Genomic DNA, 19,180 nt, shown 5'->3' on the forward strand with positions numbered 1-19,180 from the left:
TGATCAATCAAAATGTATTTCATTCGTTTAGAGTCGAGTCTTGGTGATTGTATCAGTGACTGAGTGGTTGTTTGAAATAAGCTAATTATGTAAATGTAAGTATTCGATTGTGATGATGGGTTTGGATTCTGTCACAAATACATTTGTTTTGCTTCTTTACAGACAATGTCAAATGACAACACAGACTTCATTGTGACATACAATCCACCACCCTTTGTTTCTCAACAATTGGCTTCCCTTTTGACTGGGATGCTTCTAAAGAATCCAGTGGAAAGATTGACGATAAAGGTGGGGATTTTATACCATTTTCAAAGATTTGATTTGCATGAACAAGTATGTTCACAAATACTGGGGTTGGTGAACTCCTATCACTGTGGAGTAAAATGGTTTTGCTCAGTAGAGGAGGTGTTTCCTGATAATGTTTCAAGTATTTTTTTCACACATCCATCATTGTGTTTTACAGGGAATTATGAACCACACATGGTTGAACGAGTTTCCTTTCACTCCTTGGAAAACTCATCGTTCAGGAGCTGCTGAAGGTAACCAGCCCTCATTTTACTCTTCAATATCTTCAATTTTTTGTTGTTGATGCAAATGATACAGGCTTGTGGAAGTGCAATATGATAGAGAGCATGAACTGATAGTGGGGAAACTCTTCAACAAAATAAACAGGTTAATATGAACAAATGGAGGAGAGGGAGAGGGAGAGAGTGGGGTTGGTGGTGGGAGGGGGGGGGAAGAGGTGAAGAGGGTGGTGAAAAGAGAGGTGAAGACCTTAAAACAATGCAGAACCTGCAGGAGGTTGGCTTAGAAAGGGGTAAGAAAGATTATGTGTTGGGATGGGCAATGACATGAGATGGTGCTGAACTGCTTGCTTTGAATCCCTGGAGGGAAGAGTGGGAAAGCAGGGCATCTTAAAGGGGTTGCACATATTGGAGGAACATGATAATTCAGATGTGCAGTCAGCCTGGATTTTGGGATTTTAACTAGGAGTGGGGAACTGGAATTACGCATACATCTTGCAGTTGTGGGGAGAGGGTCAGAGGCCTGAGAGAGCAGATGGAGCAATATCAGACAATGGGTTGTGAAAACAGAGATGTCACTGCCTGTCAGCGACGTGAAAGCCGCAGGCCTTTTGAGGATCGAGCCTTGAGAAGAGAGCAGTACACCATTGAGCTCAGACAAAGGACTTGGAGACAACGTGCAGTTCTGATACTTCAAGAAAAACTTGGAACGTTGAAATATCCCCAGTATGAGGCTGACTTTGGAGGACAGATTTACTTTGTGAGTTACCTCGGAGAGGTCATGACTGGTGAAAAGTTAAAAAGACAACCTCTTTTAGGAGCAAACCATTGAAATGGATAGGTGGGTTTGTTTGACAATCCTTTCGGAGTGAAAGGGTGAGACTGTCAGATTTTCCATTTGTTCATTGAAAGACACGCACCATTTGTCACATCAGCATCTTATCATTTTTAGATTTGCAGAGAATGCTGGAGCTGCTGTCTGTCTGTCAGTGGGATGGGCTATGATATGACAAAGTAATCGGCAAAAACGAACATAAAGTTCTCCAAAGCATTGCATAGCAGATAGCAGAACAAGAATGGATACATCAAACAACCTTGGTGTCCTCCAGGCTTCACTGGGAGAGAAGAAGGTTCACTTTGAGTAACATAAATGGAGGAAGTCAGAAACCCAGGAATCAAGGTGGCCTTGTATGCCACAGGCAGAGCTTGACAAGCAGAGATTGCAAAACTCTGTCAAATGCCCAATATGTGTCCAGGAAAACGGTCCTGCCTTCTTGTTTGAGATTTGAGGTTTCCAACTATTGCTAAGAGATGAGCAGCAGCACGTCCAGCATTGAGTGACCGATGCGGAACCCAAAATGATGGTCATAGATCAGACTTTAAAAATATGAAAGACTTGACATTGGAAGCAATGCAGGGTTCCATTAGTTTGCTTATGGTAAGCAAGCTTGCTGGTTTGGAGTTGTCTTTGTACCCTTCTTGAGAATGGCAATATATGTGACGACTTCCACGTAGAAAGCAGGCAGCTCATGGAGTCGAGGCTGAATATATCAGGCAAAGGAGAAGCAAGAGCAGCAGAGAAGGATGCGAGAAGATATGCACTGATTCCATCTGGGCCCATCACCGAAGCAGGGATGAGGCTGGACATGGCGTTTACCCACATTATGATCTACCTTGTTTTGTCTTATCCTTGAAAAAAAAGCCTTCTTTTGTATGACGACACCAAGCCACAATGGTTGTTATCAATGCCAGCTTCAGCTTTTATGTGGATTGTGCTGCAGTAATTCTCTACATTCTTCAACATCAGTGACCTATTTACTCTTATACTTAATTTGAACTTGCAACAGAGACACTTGAACTTTTGTTCAACTCGAAATGTAGCAAGACCTCATATCTAATTGAGTGAACAATTATTTTCACATTGTCTAAGTATGTTCATATTCTTGCCATTGAGAATTGTGGAAAAATCCAGAATTGATGTTTATGAAAATTAACCCCTATATTTGCAGCACTCAAGAAGAAAGAACTGGCAGCAGTGAAAACCAACACACAGAAGAAGTCATTGCTGCCCAAATGCATAAGTCTACCTGTGATGCAACTTCCTGGTGCCTGTATGGTGCGATCAGCTGTTGAGGGGCAGCAGGGTTCACCGCCTCCCGGGAGACAGCTGGCTGCACCGCTTCCCGGGAGACAGCAGGCTTCACCACCTTCTGGGCAAGCTTCACCATCTCCCGTGGGCCGGCAACCTTCACCTCCTCCCAGGGGCCGGCAAGCTTCACCGCCTCCCAGGGACCGGCAAGCTTCACCGTCTCCCGGGGTCCGACAGACTTCACCGCCTCACTGGAGACAGCAGGATACACCGCCTCCTGAGGGCCAGCAAGCTTCACCGCCTCCCAGGGGCCAGCAAGCCTCACCGTCTCCCAGGGACCGGCAGGCTTCACCGCCTCCCGGGGGCCGGCCAGCTTCACCATCTCCGGGGGTCCGACAGGCTTCACCGCCTCACTGGAGACAGCAGGATGCACCGCCTCCTGGGGGCCAGCAAGCTTCACCATCTCCCGGGGGCCAGGAAGCTTCACCCCCTCCTGGGGGCCGGCAAGCTTCACTGTCTCCCGGGGTCAGACAGGCTTCACTGCCTCACGTGAGACAGCAGGATGCACCCCCTCCGAGGGGCCAGCAAGCTTCACCGTCTCCCAGGGACCGGCAGGCTTCACCGCCTCGCAGGGCCCTGCCAGCTTCACCGTATCCCGGGGGCCGGCAAGCTTCACCGTCTCCCCGGGTCAGTCAGGCTTCACCGCCTCACTGGAGACAACAGGAAGTACCACCTCCTGGGGGCCAGCAAGCTTCACCGCCTCCCAGGGGCCGGCAAGCTTCACCGTCTCCCAGGGACCGGCAGGCTTCACCGCCTCCTGGGGGCCGGCAAGCTTCACCGTCTCCACGGGTCAGTCAGGCTTCACCGCCTCACTGGAGACAACAGGAAGCACCACCTCCTGGGGGCCAGCAAGCTTCACCGCCTCCCAGGGGCCGGCAAGCCTCACCGTCTCCCAGGGACCGGCAGGCTTCACTGCCTCGCGGGGGCCGGCCAGCTTCACCGTATCCCAGAGTCCCACAGGCTTCACCGCCTCACTGGAGACAGCAGGATGCACCGCCTCCTGGGGGCCAGCAAGCTTCACCATCTCCTGGGGGTCAGCAAGCTTCACCGCCTCCCGGGGGCCGGCAAGCTTCACCGTCTCCCAGGGACCGGCAGACTTCACCGCCTCGCAGGGGCCTGCCAGCTTCACCGTATCCCGGGGTCCTACAGGCTTCACCGCCTCACTGGAGACAGCAGGATGCACCGCCTCCTGGGGGCCAGCAAGCTTCACCGCCTCCCAGGGGCTGGCAAGCCTCACTGTCTCCTATGGACCGGCAGGCTTCACCGCCTCCCGGGGGCCGGCCAGCTTCACCATCTCCGGCGGTCCGACAGGCTTCACCGCCTCACTGGAGACAGCAGGATGCACCGCCTCCTGGGGGCCAGCAAGCTTCACCATCTCCCGGGGGCCAGGAAGCTTCACCGTCTCCCAGGGTCAGACAGGCTTCACCGCCTCACGTGAGACAGCAGGATGCACCGCCTCCGAGGGGCCAGCAAGCTTCACCGTCTCCCAGGGACCGGCAGGCTTCACCGCCTCGCAGGGGCCTGCCAGCTTCACCGTATCCCGGGGGCCGGCAAGCTTCACCGTCTCCCCGGGTCAGTCAGGCTTCACCGCCTCACTGGAGACAACAGGAAGCACCACCTCCTGGGGGCCAGCAAGCTTCACCGCCTCCCAGGGGCCGGCAGGCCTCACCGTCTCCCAGGGACCGGCAGGCTTCACCGCCTCCTGGGGGCCGGCAAGCTTCACCGTCTCCCCGGGTCAGTCAGGCTTCACCGCCTCACTGGAGACAACAGGAAGCACCACCTCCTGGGGGCCAGCAAGCTTCACCGCCTCCCAGGGGCCGGCAAGCCTCACCGTCTCCCAGGGACCGGCAGGCTTCACTGCCTCGCGGGGGCCGGCCAGCTTCACCGTATCCCGGGGTCCTACAGGCTTCACCGCCTCACTGGAGACAGCAGGATGCACCGCCTCCTGGGGGCCAGCAAGCTTCACCATCTCCTGGGGGTCAGCAAGCTTCACCGCCTCCCGGGGGCCGGCAAGCTTCACCGTCTCCCAGGGACCGGCAGGCTTCACCGCCTCGCAGGGGCCGGCAAGCTTCACCGTCTCCCAGGGACCGGCAGGCTTCACCGCCTCGCAGGGGCCTGCCAGCTTCACCGTATCCCGGGGTCCTACAGGCTTCACCCCCTCACTGGAGACAGCAGGATGCACTGCCTCCTGGGGGCCAGCAAGCTTCACCGTCTCCCGGGTGCCGGCAAGCTTCAGCGTCTCCCGGGGTCAGACAGGCTTCACCGCCTCACGGGAGACAGCAGGATGCACCGCCTCCTGGGGACCAGCAAGCTTCACCGCCTCCCGGGGGCCGGCCAGCTTCACCGTCTCCCAGGATCCGACAGGCTTCACCGACTCATGGGAGACAGCAGGCTGCACTACTTTCCGGGAGCCAGCAGCCTTCACCACCTCCGGGGGGCCGGCAAGCTTCACCACCTCCCAGGAGACAGCAGGCTGCACCTTCACCCAAGAGACAGCAGACTGCACCGTCACCCAAGAGACAGCAGACTGCACCCTCTCCCAGGAGACAGCAGGCTGCACCGACTCCCACGAGACTGCAGGCTGCACCACCTCCCAGGAGACTGCAGGCTGCACCGTCTCCCACGAGACAGCAGGCTGCACCGTCACCCAAGAGACAGCAGACTGCACCACCTCCCAGGAGACAGCAGGCTGCACCGACTCCCACGAGACTGCAGGCTGCACCACCTCCCAGGAGACTGCAGGCTGCACCCTCTCCCGGGAGACAGCAGGCTGCACTGTCACCCAAGAGACAGCAGACTGCACCGTCTCCCAGTAGACGGCAGGCTGCACCTTCTCCCACGAGACAGCAGGCTGCACCGTCTCCCAGGAGACAGCAGGCTGCACCCTCTCCCGGGAGACAGCAGGCTGCAACGTCACCCAAGAGACAGCAGACTGCACCGTCTCCCAGTAGACGGCAGGCTGCACCTTCTCCCACGAGACAGCAGGCTGCACCGTCTCCCAGGAGACAGCAGGCTGCACCCTCTCCCGGGAGACAGCAGGCTGCAACGTCACCCAAGAGACAGCAGACTGCACCGTCTCCCAGTAGACGGCAGGCTGCACCTTCTCCCACGAGACAGCAGGCCACACCGTCTCCCGGGAGAGGGCAGGCTACACCGTCTCCCGGGAGACAGCAGGCTGCACCATCTCCCGGAAGACAACAAGCTGCACCGCCTTCTAGGAGAGAGCAGGTTGCACCGTCTCCTTGGAGACAGCAAGCTGCACCGTCTCCCTGGAGACAGCGAACTGCACCGTCTCCCTGGAGACAGCAGGTTGCACCGACACTCGGGAGACAGCAGGCTGCACCGTCACCCAGGAGACCGCAGACTGCACACTCTCCCGGGAGACGGCAGGCTACACCCTCTCCCGGGAGCCCGCAGGCTACACCGTCTCCCGAGAGACGGCAGGCTACACCTTCTCCCGGGAGACGGCAGGCTACACTTTCTCCCGGGAGACAGTGGGCTGCACCGTCTCCCTGGAGACAGCAAGCTGCACCCTCTCCCAGGAGACAGCAGGCTGCAACGTCACCCAAGAGACAGCAGACTGCACCGTCTCCCAGTAGACGGCAGGCTGCACCTTCTCCCACGAGACAGCAGGCTGCACCGTCTCCCAGGAGACAGCAGGCTGCACCCTCTCCCGGGAGACAGCAGGCTGCAACGTCACCCAAGAGACAGCAGACTGCACCGTCTCCCAGTAGACGGCAGGCTGCACCTTCTCCCACGAGACAGCAGGCTGCACCGTCTCCCAGGAGACAGCTGGCTGCACCCTCTCCCGGGAGACAGCAGGCTGCAACGTCACCCAAGAGACAGCAGACTGCACCGTCTCCCAGTAGATGGCAGGCTGCACCTTCTCCCACGAGACAGCAGGCTGCACCCTCTCCCGGGAGACAGCAAGCTACACCGTCTCCCGGGAGACGGCAGGCCACACCGTCTCCCGGGAGACGGCAGGCTACACCGTCTCCCGGGAGACAGCAGGCTGCACCATCTCCCGGAAGACAACAAGCTGCACCGCCTTCTAGGAGAGAGCAGGTTGCACCGTCTCCCTGGAGACAGCAGGTTGCACCGACACTCGGGAGACAGCAGGCTGCACCGTCACCCAGGCGACCGCAGACTGCACCCTCTCCCGGGAGATGGCAGGCCACACCGTCTCCCGGGAGAAGGCAGGCTACACTGTCTCCCGGGAGACAGCAGGCTGCACCATCTCCCGGGAGGCAAGCTGCACCGCCATCTAGGAGAGAGCAGGCTGCACCGTCTCCCTGGAGACAGCAAGCTGCACCATCTCCCTGGAGACAGCAGGTTGCACCGACACTCGGGAGACGGCAGGCTACACTGTCTCCCGGGAGACAGCAGGCTGCACCATCTCCCGGGAGACAACAAGCTGCACCGCCTTCTAGGAGAGAGCAGGCTGCACCATCTCCCTGGAGACAGCAAGCTGCACCGTCTCCCTGGAGACAGCAAGCTGCACCATCTCCCTGGAAACAGCAGGCTGCACCACCTCCCGGGAGACAGCAGGCTGCACTGCCTCCCCAGAGACAGCCGATTGTACCGATTCCCCAAGGGAAGCGGGACATACTGATTCGCTGGCGATAGCAGGTGGTTCCTGCTCCCCACGGACGCGATGAAGCAGACTGTCCCCCATGAATCAGTGAAGCCCAGATGACAATCAACCTAAAATGTTGATGGAAGAAACTGAAAAACCAAGAAAGATTTACCCTTGAGTGCTCAAGCCGTTGGAGCGCAGGTACGATGATGCGGCATCATATTATGCAGTTACATCTTGTTGGCTTTTTAAATTAAACTAGCATATACCCGTGCTCTGCACGGAGTTGAATGGGTGGCAAAAGGTGGATGAGGCATGAGTTGATGTTAAGGGAAGCTGGGGAGGGTGTCATTCGGGATGTGATGCACTATGGTTACCTTTCCTTAGTTTTCTAAAGGACCTCCCTGTAGATGACATTTTGGGTGAGTGTCTTGTTGCTGAATAATCATTGTGAGGAATTATTGTCCACTTTGATAGATATATAGGAGTAACCTCTTGCACGTGAAAATGCAACATTTCATTGGCCATGGGAGAACACAGGGGCTGGGAGGTATTTTCTGAGTTTGTGTTTGGCCCTGGGATTTGTTTATGGTCATCGAGTATGTGAGTCTGACTGGAAATTGCATCCTCTGCAGTGTGACTGGAAGGTTGGCGTCTGATGGGGCAAGTTTAACATGATATAGGCCTAGCCCTAGAGTGAACAGGAGCAGTGGAGGGTGACCGAGAATCAGAATGCAAATTTCAATGAACGGCACTTTTTGGCGCACATCCGACGATCGAACACCGCTGGACGCTTTAATTTGAAGATCACACACGCAAGACACAACACAGGTAATAAAGGTGGTTGGGAAACGTCAAATTACGTGCAGACGTTAACAGAAATAATGTTATTTTTTACATAAATCTTTACTTTATCTACAATGTTTCTTGTTTCATTTTTTGTGTCAAATTCACCTTCTGAGGTAGTCAGCATGTGCAGAAGAGGGTTTTACATTGCAGACGCTGTCTTTTTAGGAGTGGCATTACGCCTCTCGGCGGTGACGGTCTGTCGACGACAGACGTAATGACGTCAGTGAATAACCGATGATCTCATGACGGAATTATGCCTCTCAGCGGTGACGTCACACGTCACCGTGCAAACGAACGTAAAAATTAGAAAACCGCCAAAAATTCCCAAACCTCTCCGTCTGGCGAGATCTCACATAGCCCATGCTATTCATTAGACCACAGAGCACCCTCATGCCGAAAGTGGCGACAATCCGTCCGGCAGTTTTGGAGGAGATACGTCAAATTACATGCAGACGTTAACAGAAATAATATATAGATACCTTCCAAACAGTGGCATACTGAGGGTGTCTGGCACCCGGGGGCAAAATATAATTTTGTGCCTCCACATTTTCCACCTCCCTCCCCCAAATTTCCAATCCTACTCACCATAGACATAGGAGTAGATGATTAATGGGGTTTCTGGGATGCCCATTCAAATGAATGGGGGGAAAGGGAAAAACTTTCTGACTCCAGTCCCAAAAGCCCAAAATAGGAGACTCATTTTCTCCCCACTTATCCCCTTCCCACCCATACAAGCAAATGAAAAAATAAATTAAAAATTGTCACGAATCGCAAATCGTTTCATTCAAGCTGCCTGCTCAGTTTCTTGGTTGCCCTGCTAAATTATTGCCAGTTAGCTAAGAGAGACTTTATCGTGTTCTAAATCCATCGGATCACACACAGCACGCAGTTTCTGTGAACAGATCGAGCTATATTTGTAGCTCATGCAAAACACACTGAGTTCATAGCAATCAAAGAGCGAAGAGGCGGAAGATCATTTATGCGACAAAAGCAGAATAGAGCATGCGCGGGACGGCGGCAGATGACGTCACGTCCTAAGCAATAAAATGACAACAATCAATACTGGCGTGGCCACTTTTTTCCCTTGAAAAAAAAACTTAACTTTGCTAAGTAACATTTCTTGTTACCTAGTACAAGTCAACATGCATATGTGATATATCAAGATGTAGAAGACATGTAAATTATTGGGAATAAACACCAACAAAATTCAGTTCAGCCATTGAATAATACTGCATTGCTGGAATATCACAAAAAAACTGTAAAGCAGAACAGTATTTGTACATGTGCTTGAAGGTAGTAGACCGACGATGCCAGGTTAAGAGGAAACGCGCCATCACTGGATAGACTGTCCTCAAGCGCCTGGGGATTATTCTGCCCCATTCAAAGCACATGTGGTTCAGATAATGTCCCTCTGTAATTTTGAAAGTAAGCCAACTCTCCTTTGTACTCTTGATATCTTCGATTCATATTGTTTCTCCACAAGATGGAGACTCATGAAAGAGCAAGGTGAAAGAGAGCATGAACTGATAACACTGGTTTACAAAGAAATTTAGGCATGCATGAATATAGGTGTTCTCACCTAATTTTGTGGTGCTGATTTCAGATACGAAATCCATTTTCACTCATCACCTCTAGTTTTTGAGATATACATGTATACATGTATACATGTAGCCCTAGACCCAAAAAATATCTAAATATTTCAGTAATACACTGCATAAATAGGTGTTTTAGACTAATTGAGGGATGCTGAACTCAAATTAACACTTTGGCAAGCCGATGACGCTATTTGCGTCATCTAAAAAACTCCGTAGGTCAAACATGTGCATTGTGCGGCTGGGAACGCCAGTAGCTTACTGGTGGTAAGAGAGGGTGGTTAGTGCTGCTCTACAATTATCCGGTAGGATTATACTTTTATATAAAGTAGCTGGGTTTTTAATTTTTATTTTATACTATAGAAGAATCATTTCATGGGAATGCTGGGGTATTTATTCCCATTGGTCACTCAGTTCATTTGAAGGAGTCATATGACAATATGGAGCTCCTTCTGGAAGCTGTCAAGTACCAGCAGCACCAGTGGAGCCTCTGTGGGGACCTCAAGGTCATTTTGCTCCTTATGGGTATGCAGGCGGGCTTCACGAAGTACTGCTGCTTTCTCTGTCTCTGGGACAGTCGAGCTGTGTCCAAGCACTACACGCAGAAGGACTGGGGGTCTAGGAGCACTTTCGTGCCTGGGGAACACAGTGTCCAAGAAAATCCTGTGGTGGACATGAACAAGGTGCTTCTTCCCCCTCTTCATATCAAGCTTGGCCTCATGAAGAATTTCGTGAAGGCCATGGACAAAAGGATGGTGCTGCCTTCCAACACCTGTGCACTCTGTTCCCAGGTCTCAGTTCTGCTAAGCTCAAGGAGGGAATCTTCATCGGACCTCAGATCAGGGAGGTGCTGAAGGATAAGGTATTCGAGGAGAAGCTCACCTTGAAGGAACTGAGAGCATGGGAAGCATTTAAGTCAGTCTGCCATGGCTTCCTTGGTAACACACGGGCACTAGATTACCAAATGCGTGTTGAGAAGTTGTTGCAGGCTTATCAGTGCCGAATGTGTCTCAAGATTCACTTTCTCCACTCCCACCTCAACTTCTTCCCCCCGAACCTCGGAGCAGTAAGTGACGAACATGGGGAAAGGTTCCACCAATATATTACTAAGATGGAGAGCAACTACCAAGGCAAGTGGAACCCCAGCATGATGGGGGACTTCTGCTGGATGCTCCTGCACGACATCCCGAAGGCAAAGTACACCAGATCCTCCACAAAAACTCACTTCTGACTGTCTTTTGTACTATGATATGTATATATGCTTATATCCAAGTAAGAGTAATATTTCGTTCTGTCAGTGTTCTGTGTCTATGTTTTGTTTCATTCTGTAATATTCCATTTGAATATATGAAATAAACACATTATATTATAAATATATGCATTATAATTTAAAAAAAATGGGATATCTGAAAGCAAAAAACTAGAGGTGATAGAGCAAAACTGTTTAGAAATTTGAATTCAGCATATCAAAATTAGTCAGAAACACCTATTCACATGCTTGCCTCAGAATTTTTTTTAGTTTTGTAAACCAGTGTAATAGGGCAGCAGGGCAACAATTGGACAAAATAAACATGAACGTTGGTTCTGGGTCTAAATGCATTAATCATTGATCTTGTAGTGCCTCTTTCCAGTTTATCACAGCTAAGTATTCAGATCAGATCCATCGTATCTCTCTATCATTCGTGTTGTTGTGTTTCCATGTATTTTTTCCATGTTACCATATCTTCTTGTAACGTTTTGTCCCTGTGAATATCTCACCTACTCACCAAGGAAAAGATCATGGTTTCGGATGGGGGATGGTGATGAACAGCAGTCTTGAAGAGCCAGAGGGAAGAATGAGATTCAAGAGTGAAAACAAAGAAAACAGTACGGGAGTTGAACTGCAGAGAAAATGGAAGGAAGAAATTCCTCCTGAACAAATGCCCCATTTAGTGTTGTGACATCGCTGGTACCTGGAGTATTCTGGGAAGTGCCCGAACCTGAACACAAACTCTAACCTAGTTTCATCATCACTGCCCCATACCTGCCCCCTTCCCAACGAGAAATCCTTCCAACGTATGACCTTCTGTCTTCAGGTGGAGAAACGTTTCACAATCTTTCCTTACTTTCCAGGTGATAAGGTTTCCCCTTTACCCTTTCCCCTTTACCCTTTCACATGGCTGACAATCTCACCCTACATTCGAGGTGACTCCAACAAAAGACTCCACGGCTCCATTCAACCAAACTTCTTTCTTTCTTCTCTGCTATTTTCTCAATATTTCTTTGAGGGCCACCAAGATGCAGGCTGGCAGCCTTCAGAGAAATATCTCCTTCATGTGACCTCTCCTTTCCCTCCTCAAATGTCTGACAATCTTGCCCAACTTTCCAGGTGACTCCAATGAATGACTCCCATGGCTCCATTCATCCAAACCTCTTTCTTTCTTTCTTTTCTGCTCTTTTCTAGATATTTATTTGAGGGCTGCCATAATGCAGGATGGTGGCCTTCCGAGAAATATCTCCTCAATGTGACCCATTTCCCATTCATCGAGTTGTAGTTCAGTCGGGTGTCCTCCCTTCCTGGTTCAGGATGTCACAGCTCAAACCGATGAAGCCTTTGCACCTCCTGTGTGAAGTGGGGCCATCGCCGTGAAATACAAAACACACAGGAAACGGTGCTCTGTGCTGAGGTGCGGCGGTGATGGTCATTGTTAACCCTCGACCAGCTAAAGATCCCCAGGGGGTTAAACAGCATGGAAAGGTCTGCACTGAGGTTGTATACTTTACTCGATTATGAGGTGAATTATAATCTGGTGGGGATGGTCACCCTCGTGGAGATTATCACCCTAATGGAAGGGATTGAACAGTCGCAGGTAAACAGAAAGAAGTTTCGAGAAAACTCGACGTGATTAAGGCATTCTACATCGCGTGTCCCTCAGATGAACGGATCAGAGCAGTCTCGACTTGCTAGGCCTCTATGTATGTGGCAACGGTCTTTAGGGAACAAAGCTGCTTACATGAGCTTTTACACATAAATGATGGAGCAGGTTACAATATCATGCATTGTCTGATCCTTTAAATGACCTCATCGAACATGTTTAAATAATGTACTGCATTCTCTGATCCTTTCAATGACCAGACCTCACATTATTATTTGCTTCATGCTTGTGTTTAACGTTGTGAATGATTGGGGTAAAATTTCCCAACATCTAAATCAAGTTTTAATGTTACCACGGTGTCGAGGCAATGCTTCTGATTAGAATAAGTGGTTGCATTAACTTGTACGATGTAAAATAAATTAAATTCAGTCGCTGGGATGTTTGGACCAACATTTCCACAACACAATTGACTTTGTCTGCACAAGTACATCCTCGGGCTCAGACATTGTTGTTTTTAAGAGCTTCATTTCCATTATATGTTATACCGCAATCATTGCTGTGACGATTACTATATACTGTATAACTAAACATTATTAAGCTAAATAATTTCGTTTAACTAAACATTATTAACCTTATGATGCGCCCTCATCGGGCAGGCTGGGAGCAGACACTCGGATGTAAACTGATCTTTCTAAAATGAAGCAATGAAGCTACAGTATGCTTGGCAGCAAGTTTCAACCAGTCACCCCAAGCTTCATTTTCCTTCTTTTTGTTGAGATATACTGTAGATAAAATTGTAAATAAAATTTAAACATATTTCTGAAAACTTGAAAAGTTTTGCATAATTGTACAGCTTGCAGCCAATATTTCAAGAAAGTCTCGCAGACTTAAAATAAGTTTTTGAATGATTTATGTATACAATTTGAGCTATGTTTGTGTGATGCTGTTTTTCACTTTCATAACTTTGACAGTTGACAATAAATGCAAATTTTTACTGACACATTTTCTGGACAAGATTCTTATGCTATTCGAAATATTGCAGTCTGAAAATAATGAGCAAACTACAGCAAAAGGGGCCATAATAATATGGAATAAAATATTGATGCAAGTTACACTGTGCGTCGGTTTTGCTATTGTTGTGGATCCGGGGTTCACGGCTCACCACGAGGGGAAGCCCTCGGCTCCCTCCCGAACGTCCGGTCCTGAGGTTGCCGGGAACAGATAATTCCGCACACTGGCGGGTTGCTCGGCAACCACAAGTGCCAATTGGTCCCGCCAATACTGGCAGGGTTCGCACTACTTTACATGTTACCATTTCCGGTGGATTGGCACCATCAAAGGGGGGGGGGGTCTCGTGCCCTCGATGCGGGCTCGAGTTAACTTACCATATCAGGTGCAGCTGAGCGGAGCTGCCAAGTACGCACAAGCTAATAAGAGCAAATTAGTAGGCCAGAACTTCCCGGTTAACCTGTGAGAGGACTACACTGGACCAATGGGTGAAAAGACAGAGTGTGCTGGGTACATTTACACAAATTAGGCAAAAAAGAAATGCAAATATTTACAAAAGGGCACAGTGCAGAGCTAACACGATATAATGAACTTACACTCTCTTAACTTATTACTATGACAGGCACCATCAGATACATACACCTGAGGAATTTAGAAAGTAAAGAAAGAGAGAGAAAGTACAAGGTGTTGTGACCTTTTTGGTAACTTGTGTGGCTTCCCAGTCACTTAGGAGGGGAGGAGGGAAGAAAACTGAAAGTGTCTAAAGTGTGTGAGTGAGGAGGTGCAATGAGGCAGAGAGGGATTGTGTAAAGATGTGGGTCTGGGGATTGGAGATAGAGCAAAGAATGTGTGAGAAGATAGACAACGTGAGTGGAGAGAAATATGTGAGTACAATTGTTTATGGGCTAAGGAGGCGCTCGGTCTGGTTTTCCTGCACTTCGCTCCGTGGACTCCGCTCCGCTCTGTGTCCCCAATAACAAAAGGCAGACCAGATGCGAGAAAAGTGTGTGTGCCAGAGAAGAAGAAGAGGTCAGGCTAGATCAGACCTCTCTTATAATTTTCCAGCAGGGGCTGCGTTTGATTGCAGAATAAGCAGAGCGATGGGTGTTTCCCCATGCCCACATTGGTGCAGGAACTTGAACCACTGCGTTGGCCCCGCCCCAGCAAGGATTTCCCTCTGGAAATGGCCCCATTTGCTCTGTGCCTGGGCACGCAATGGAGCTCCCAGAAGAACATGGGGTGATCGCGCACCTTGCCCATGAGCACATCTCCTTGTCCCCGCTGGTCCCTAAAGGAGGAGGTGGTCATTAATGACTGTGGCTGAGCGATTACAGCAGTGGTGTAGTGTAGCGATGCAGTGCAGCGATTTTGTGATGGCGATGGCAGTCGTCGAGATGGTGACATCAATGGTGAGTGAAGGCGAGTTTTGGTTGTGATTTATTGTGGGGAATTTTGGGAAGGTGTTGTGGTGGATGCACGAATGTTGCAGCACATGGTGGATGCACGAGCGTTTAACTGCTGGTGTGTGCCGACCATTACAGGTCAAGTCGTGTGGTAATTGTGGCGTATTGGCATACGCGTGCAGGGCGCAATGCGGTGAGCATTGCGGGGGCGTGGAGGAGTGGTGGTAGTCACGTGTCCGCAAGGCATATAGGTGTTCGCGCCGCTCGAGGCGTGTGGTAGTCTACAGTGGTGTACATCCGGATACGCAATAAACAGAGTTACGGCAACCCTCACGACTCTACGTGCCTCACTGCCCTCCGGACACCACACTTGGCGACGAGTCTGTTTCAGATCGACGCGTGCAGAGTGCCTGGTTTTCCTCGGTATTGACTTGGAGTCGTTTGCCGGTGCAATTGGATTGTAGGGCGCACGGAGCGCTGGGAAAATCAGCGCGGTTCGAGTTCGACCACCTGGCGAGGAGCCCAGGGAAGCGCATCGCGAGTTTCGCGCGCCCGCGGCCGCACGCACAGTCTTCAGTGCGGGTCGAGTCCTGCAGCCAGACATCTCGCTGTCGCCTGCGAATTCGCGTCGAGTGAACGGCAGGACGGCTCGAGGATGGTAGAAGGTCGAGGCACGGCGCACGGACGGGTGCCCGTCTTCGTCGGAGACGACTTCGAATTGTTTTCAGAGCAGTTGGGGTGATATTTCCACGCGAATGATGTAGACGACGAGAGCAAGCGCAAATCGATCTTGCTCGCCTCGCTATCAACGGAACATTATCGACTACTAAGTGATTTGGTGGCGCCGGACAAGCCCAGTGACGATGGGCTGTCGTTTCAGGACGTGGTAGAGAAGATGAAAGCCCACATGGTGCCGGAGAAGTCATTGCAGCTGGCTCGATACCAGTTCGATCACCTCGTGAAGGGTGCGGAGGAGCGCGTCGCAGATTTCGTGGCGCGGGTGAAGCATTCGGCCATGGCTTGCAAGTTCACGGCAGACGAGTGTCCAGCTCGACTCAGAGATCGCTTTATTTCTGGGTTGCAAGATGCGAAGATAGTGTCGGCGATTCTGCGAATGCGAGGTGTCGACGCTACATTCCACTCGGCGGTCGAGACTGCTTCAGCTGTCGAGCAGACACACAGATGTCCGCGCCATCGCCGGCCAGGGCGTGACGGGTGATTCCAGCTGGGGCATGTCAGGTGACCCCGGAGTCCACGCGATGACCCAGGTGCCCCAGGCCACGCGCACGCCTTTCGGTGCGGGCCGTGGTCGCAGCGCGGGCAGCGGGATGAACACACAGAGGTACTGGGGGTGTGGAGGACAGCATCTGTGGCGGGTGTGCCCGTATAAGAACACCGTGTGTTTGCATTGTCACAAGGTGGGACATCTGAAGCGTGTGTGTCGAATGGCGGGGGGCGCCGTTAAGGTCTTGGATAGCGAGGTGCGGGATGACCCCAGCGACCTGGAGAGCGGCCTGCAGCCTGGGCATGGCGATCCCAGTGGCCCGGAGCAGGAAATGCAACCGATGTTGAGCCTGTTTTCAATTGGTCCGGAGGTAACAAGACCAATGACAGTGGAGGTCGAGGTGAACGGGGCACCGATCGTGTTTCAAGTTGATACCGGGGCCGCGGTGTCGGTCATGGGCAAACAGAATGCTCGTGACCTCCGCGGTATTCACCTGGTCAAGATGACCTTTTCTCTGTACACGTACACCAGCGAAGCGATTGCACCACTTGCTGTGACAGACGTCTCGGTGGTCTACCAAGGTCAAAGCGCCCTACTCTCATTGTTCGTGGTACGAGGGGAGGGGCCCGCCCTTTTGGGCCGGGACTGGTTGGCTAGCCTCAGGCTAGACTGGATGGCACCGGCCAGTGGCCTTGGACGTCCCGGGCCGGGCCGGGCCGATTAAAGTTTCGGCGGGAGGAAGAGGAGGTTCCTGTTTCGGAGTTCGTACCTCCAGGTGCATCTGTGTCTCCTTCGGGGGCCGTACCTCCGTTTGGGCCCGGGCCTCCCTCGAGACCCGAGGGCGAGGTTCCGGCGGCAGGAGCCGTGACGATGCAACATGGGTTTCCGGTCATTGCTTTCTGCAACTATGATATACGGTTCCGGAGCAACGGGGGCCATGCCAGCTGCGACGGACTCTCGCGCTTGCGCTGCGCTCATGATACAGTGCACACCCGTGTCGTGCAGGCGATTTCAGCGTGGGATTGGAGCGAGCTGGTCGCATTCAAGAAGTTCGCGGAACGTGAACATCGACGGTGGCCTCTGCGACGTTCAGATGGGGACCAGCACGCAAGTCGCCTCAACGTCGTGACAACCAAGAGGCGTGCGCGCAGCGTGGTTCATAAATTGTTAATTGTTGTGTATTTGATTCTCGCAGCACGAGTGATTCTGCATGGCATTATTAAAGCAAATGCCGACAGTCCGCGTGTGAGCATAATGTGTTTGGTTGGGATCAATCAATATGATGTGAAGAACTTGTGGACGATCGTTGCGAATAAAGAGGTCTTTCTGGTGTCCGGCTTCGAGGACAGTCCGCGTTTCGCTGCCCTCTCATGTGTGGGAATTATACTGTGGGAACGCGCTGTTCGTGAAGGGAAGTTTGCATCTGCGCAGACGATGTTCTTGCTGTTTTATGACATGGCTGTGCATGCAGTGTACGCTGATCGTCCGTGTGGACGTGCATGGAGATCTCGACTGGATTTGATGCGCGGTTTTGGTGTGGGATGGCTGGTAATAGAGCCGGCTAATTGCCTGGTTCGAGTCGATGGCGGGGAGCCGGTTCGCTGTTCAGCGTCACCCCTCCCGTTACTCTCGCGGGGGCCGGGCCGTTATCTTCCCAAGGCCGCCCTCCCTGCTGCTCCACGCCAGCGACGGCGCCCTCATGTCTGGCGGACTCAGCGTGTTTACCTGTTTCTGTCCGTGGGGGACGAGCAAGCTTGTCGGCCAGGGGCGCGGGAGGTTCGTCTCAGCGTGTCACCGCGACCTCGCCGGATGGCGTGTAAGCATGGGCCGCCTGGGGGCGCTTCTGCTGCATAGTGATACTGTGCTCCCAAACTTGCTTCTTTATATCTTTAAAACGGCCATGGTTATTGTGGTCTGCAGACATCATTGGGTTCGTCGTGCAACTCAGCACTCAAGCACCTGTCCACTGCATTTGGGATTCAACTCACTCGCGCCAACACGATATATGTTGTGATGGGGATAGAGGGCTGAATTATGAGCCAGATTATATCGACGGCATTGTTGTGACAGGTTGTGCAGATGAAGCACATTTTCTTTTGTGCCGTCTCGTCAGGGTGATTCACAGCCCGACCATCACTCCAGGGTTGGATCGAGCGACGTGGTGCTTAGAGGATTTTACGTGGTTGATGTCATTTTGTTCCTCTTTATTTTTTTTATGTCGTAGTATGCTTTGCTATTATGCTTATCATTATAATTGTCATTTTATAATCATGCTTTTAGGAGGGAGGAATGTGGAGTATTGGCATACGCGTGCAGGGTGCAATGTGGAGAGCGTTGTGGAGGCGTGGAGGAGTGGTGTTGGTAGTCACGTGTCTGCAAGGCATATAGGTGTTCGCGCCGCTAGAGGCGTGGTAGTCTACAGTGGTGTACATCCGGATACGCAATAAACAAAGTTACGGCAACCCTCACGACTCTACGTGCCTCACTGCCCTCCGGACACCACAGTAATTACCTCCCAGTCTATCTAGGTTCAGACAATGCTGGATCAATGGAAGGAAAGGACAAGCACGGACACGTTGGAACGTCAACAAAGGAATTTATTAATAAGGAAAAAATAAATAAAAAGAACTTTGCATTTCTGTTTGGTAAAAATTTGTAAATTCAAATCAATCAAAATAATCTCAAGCAAATAAAACATGAATCAGGCAGTGATAGAAAAAGAGACAAAGAGCAGATGCTTATCACTATGCCTTACTTAACAATTAAACACAAGACGAGGGTACCCAGCAGATCATTCAGGGGTGAAGAGAAATCCATTCCTGCTCATCAAATAGAAGTTATTGTACGTCAAATAAACGTCCTGAAATGTGTGAGCGTGTCTTGTCTGTTGCCAGCGCCCAGCCTTGCTGTGCACCCACTCACAAACAGGCTTGAACACCAGTCGACATCACATCGTCACCCCCAATAATCAGGTACGCCAAGAGCAGGTCTCAAGCAGA

At 51.3% G+C, this 19,180-nt stretch overlaps 1 protein-coding gene across 1 annotated transcript in view; it reads left to right on the forward strand.

The window, feature by feature from the left end:
• LOC147010525 (uncharacterized) overlaps positions 1-13,531 on the forward strand; it is a 93,101-nt gene extending 79,570 nt beyond the window's left edge. The window contains exons 14-18 of the mRNA XM_085860384.1: positions 163-288; positions 464-539; positions 2,534-5,531; positions 5,760-8,080; positions 11,461-13,531. Coding sequence (XP_085716510.1) covers positions 163-288; positions 464-539; positions 2,534-5,531; positions 5,760-7,299 — 4,740 coding nt within the window. The 3' untranslated portion in view covers positions 7,300-8,080; positions 11,461-13,531. The remainder of the gene's footprint in view (positions 1-162; positions 289-463; positions 540-2,533; positions 5,532-5,759; positions 8,081-11,460) is intronic.
• Positions 13,532-19,180: the final 5,649 nt, after the last annotated feature.

The sequence above is a fragment of the Eptatretus burgeri genome, chromosome 16 (assembly GCF_056783735.1).
Source record: "Eptatretus burgeri isolate ZD-2024b chromosome 16, Ebu_testis_v1, whole genome shotgun sequence".
Lineage (NCBI taxonomy): Eukaryota > Metazoa > Chordata > Myxini > Myxiniformes > Myxinidae > Eptatretus > Eptatretus burgeri.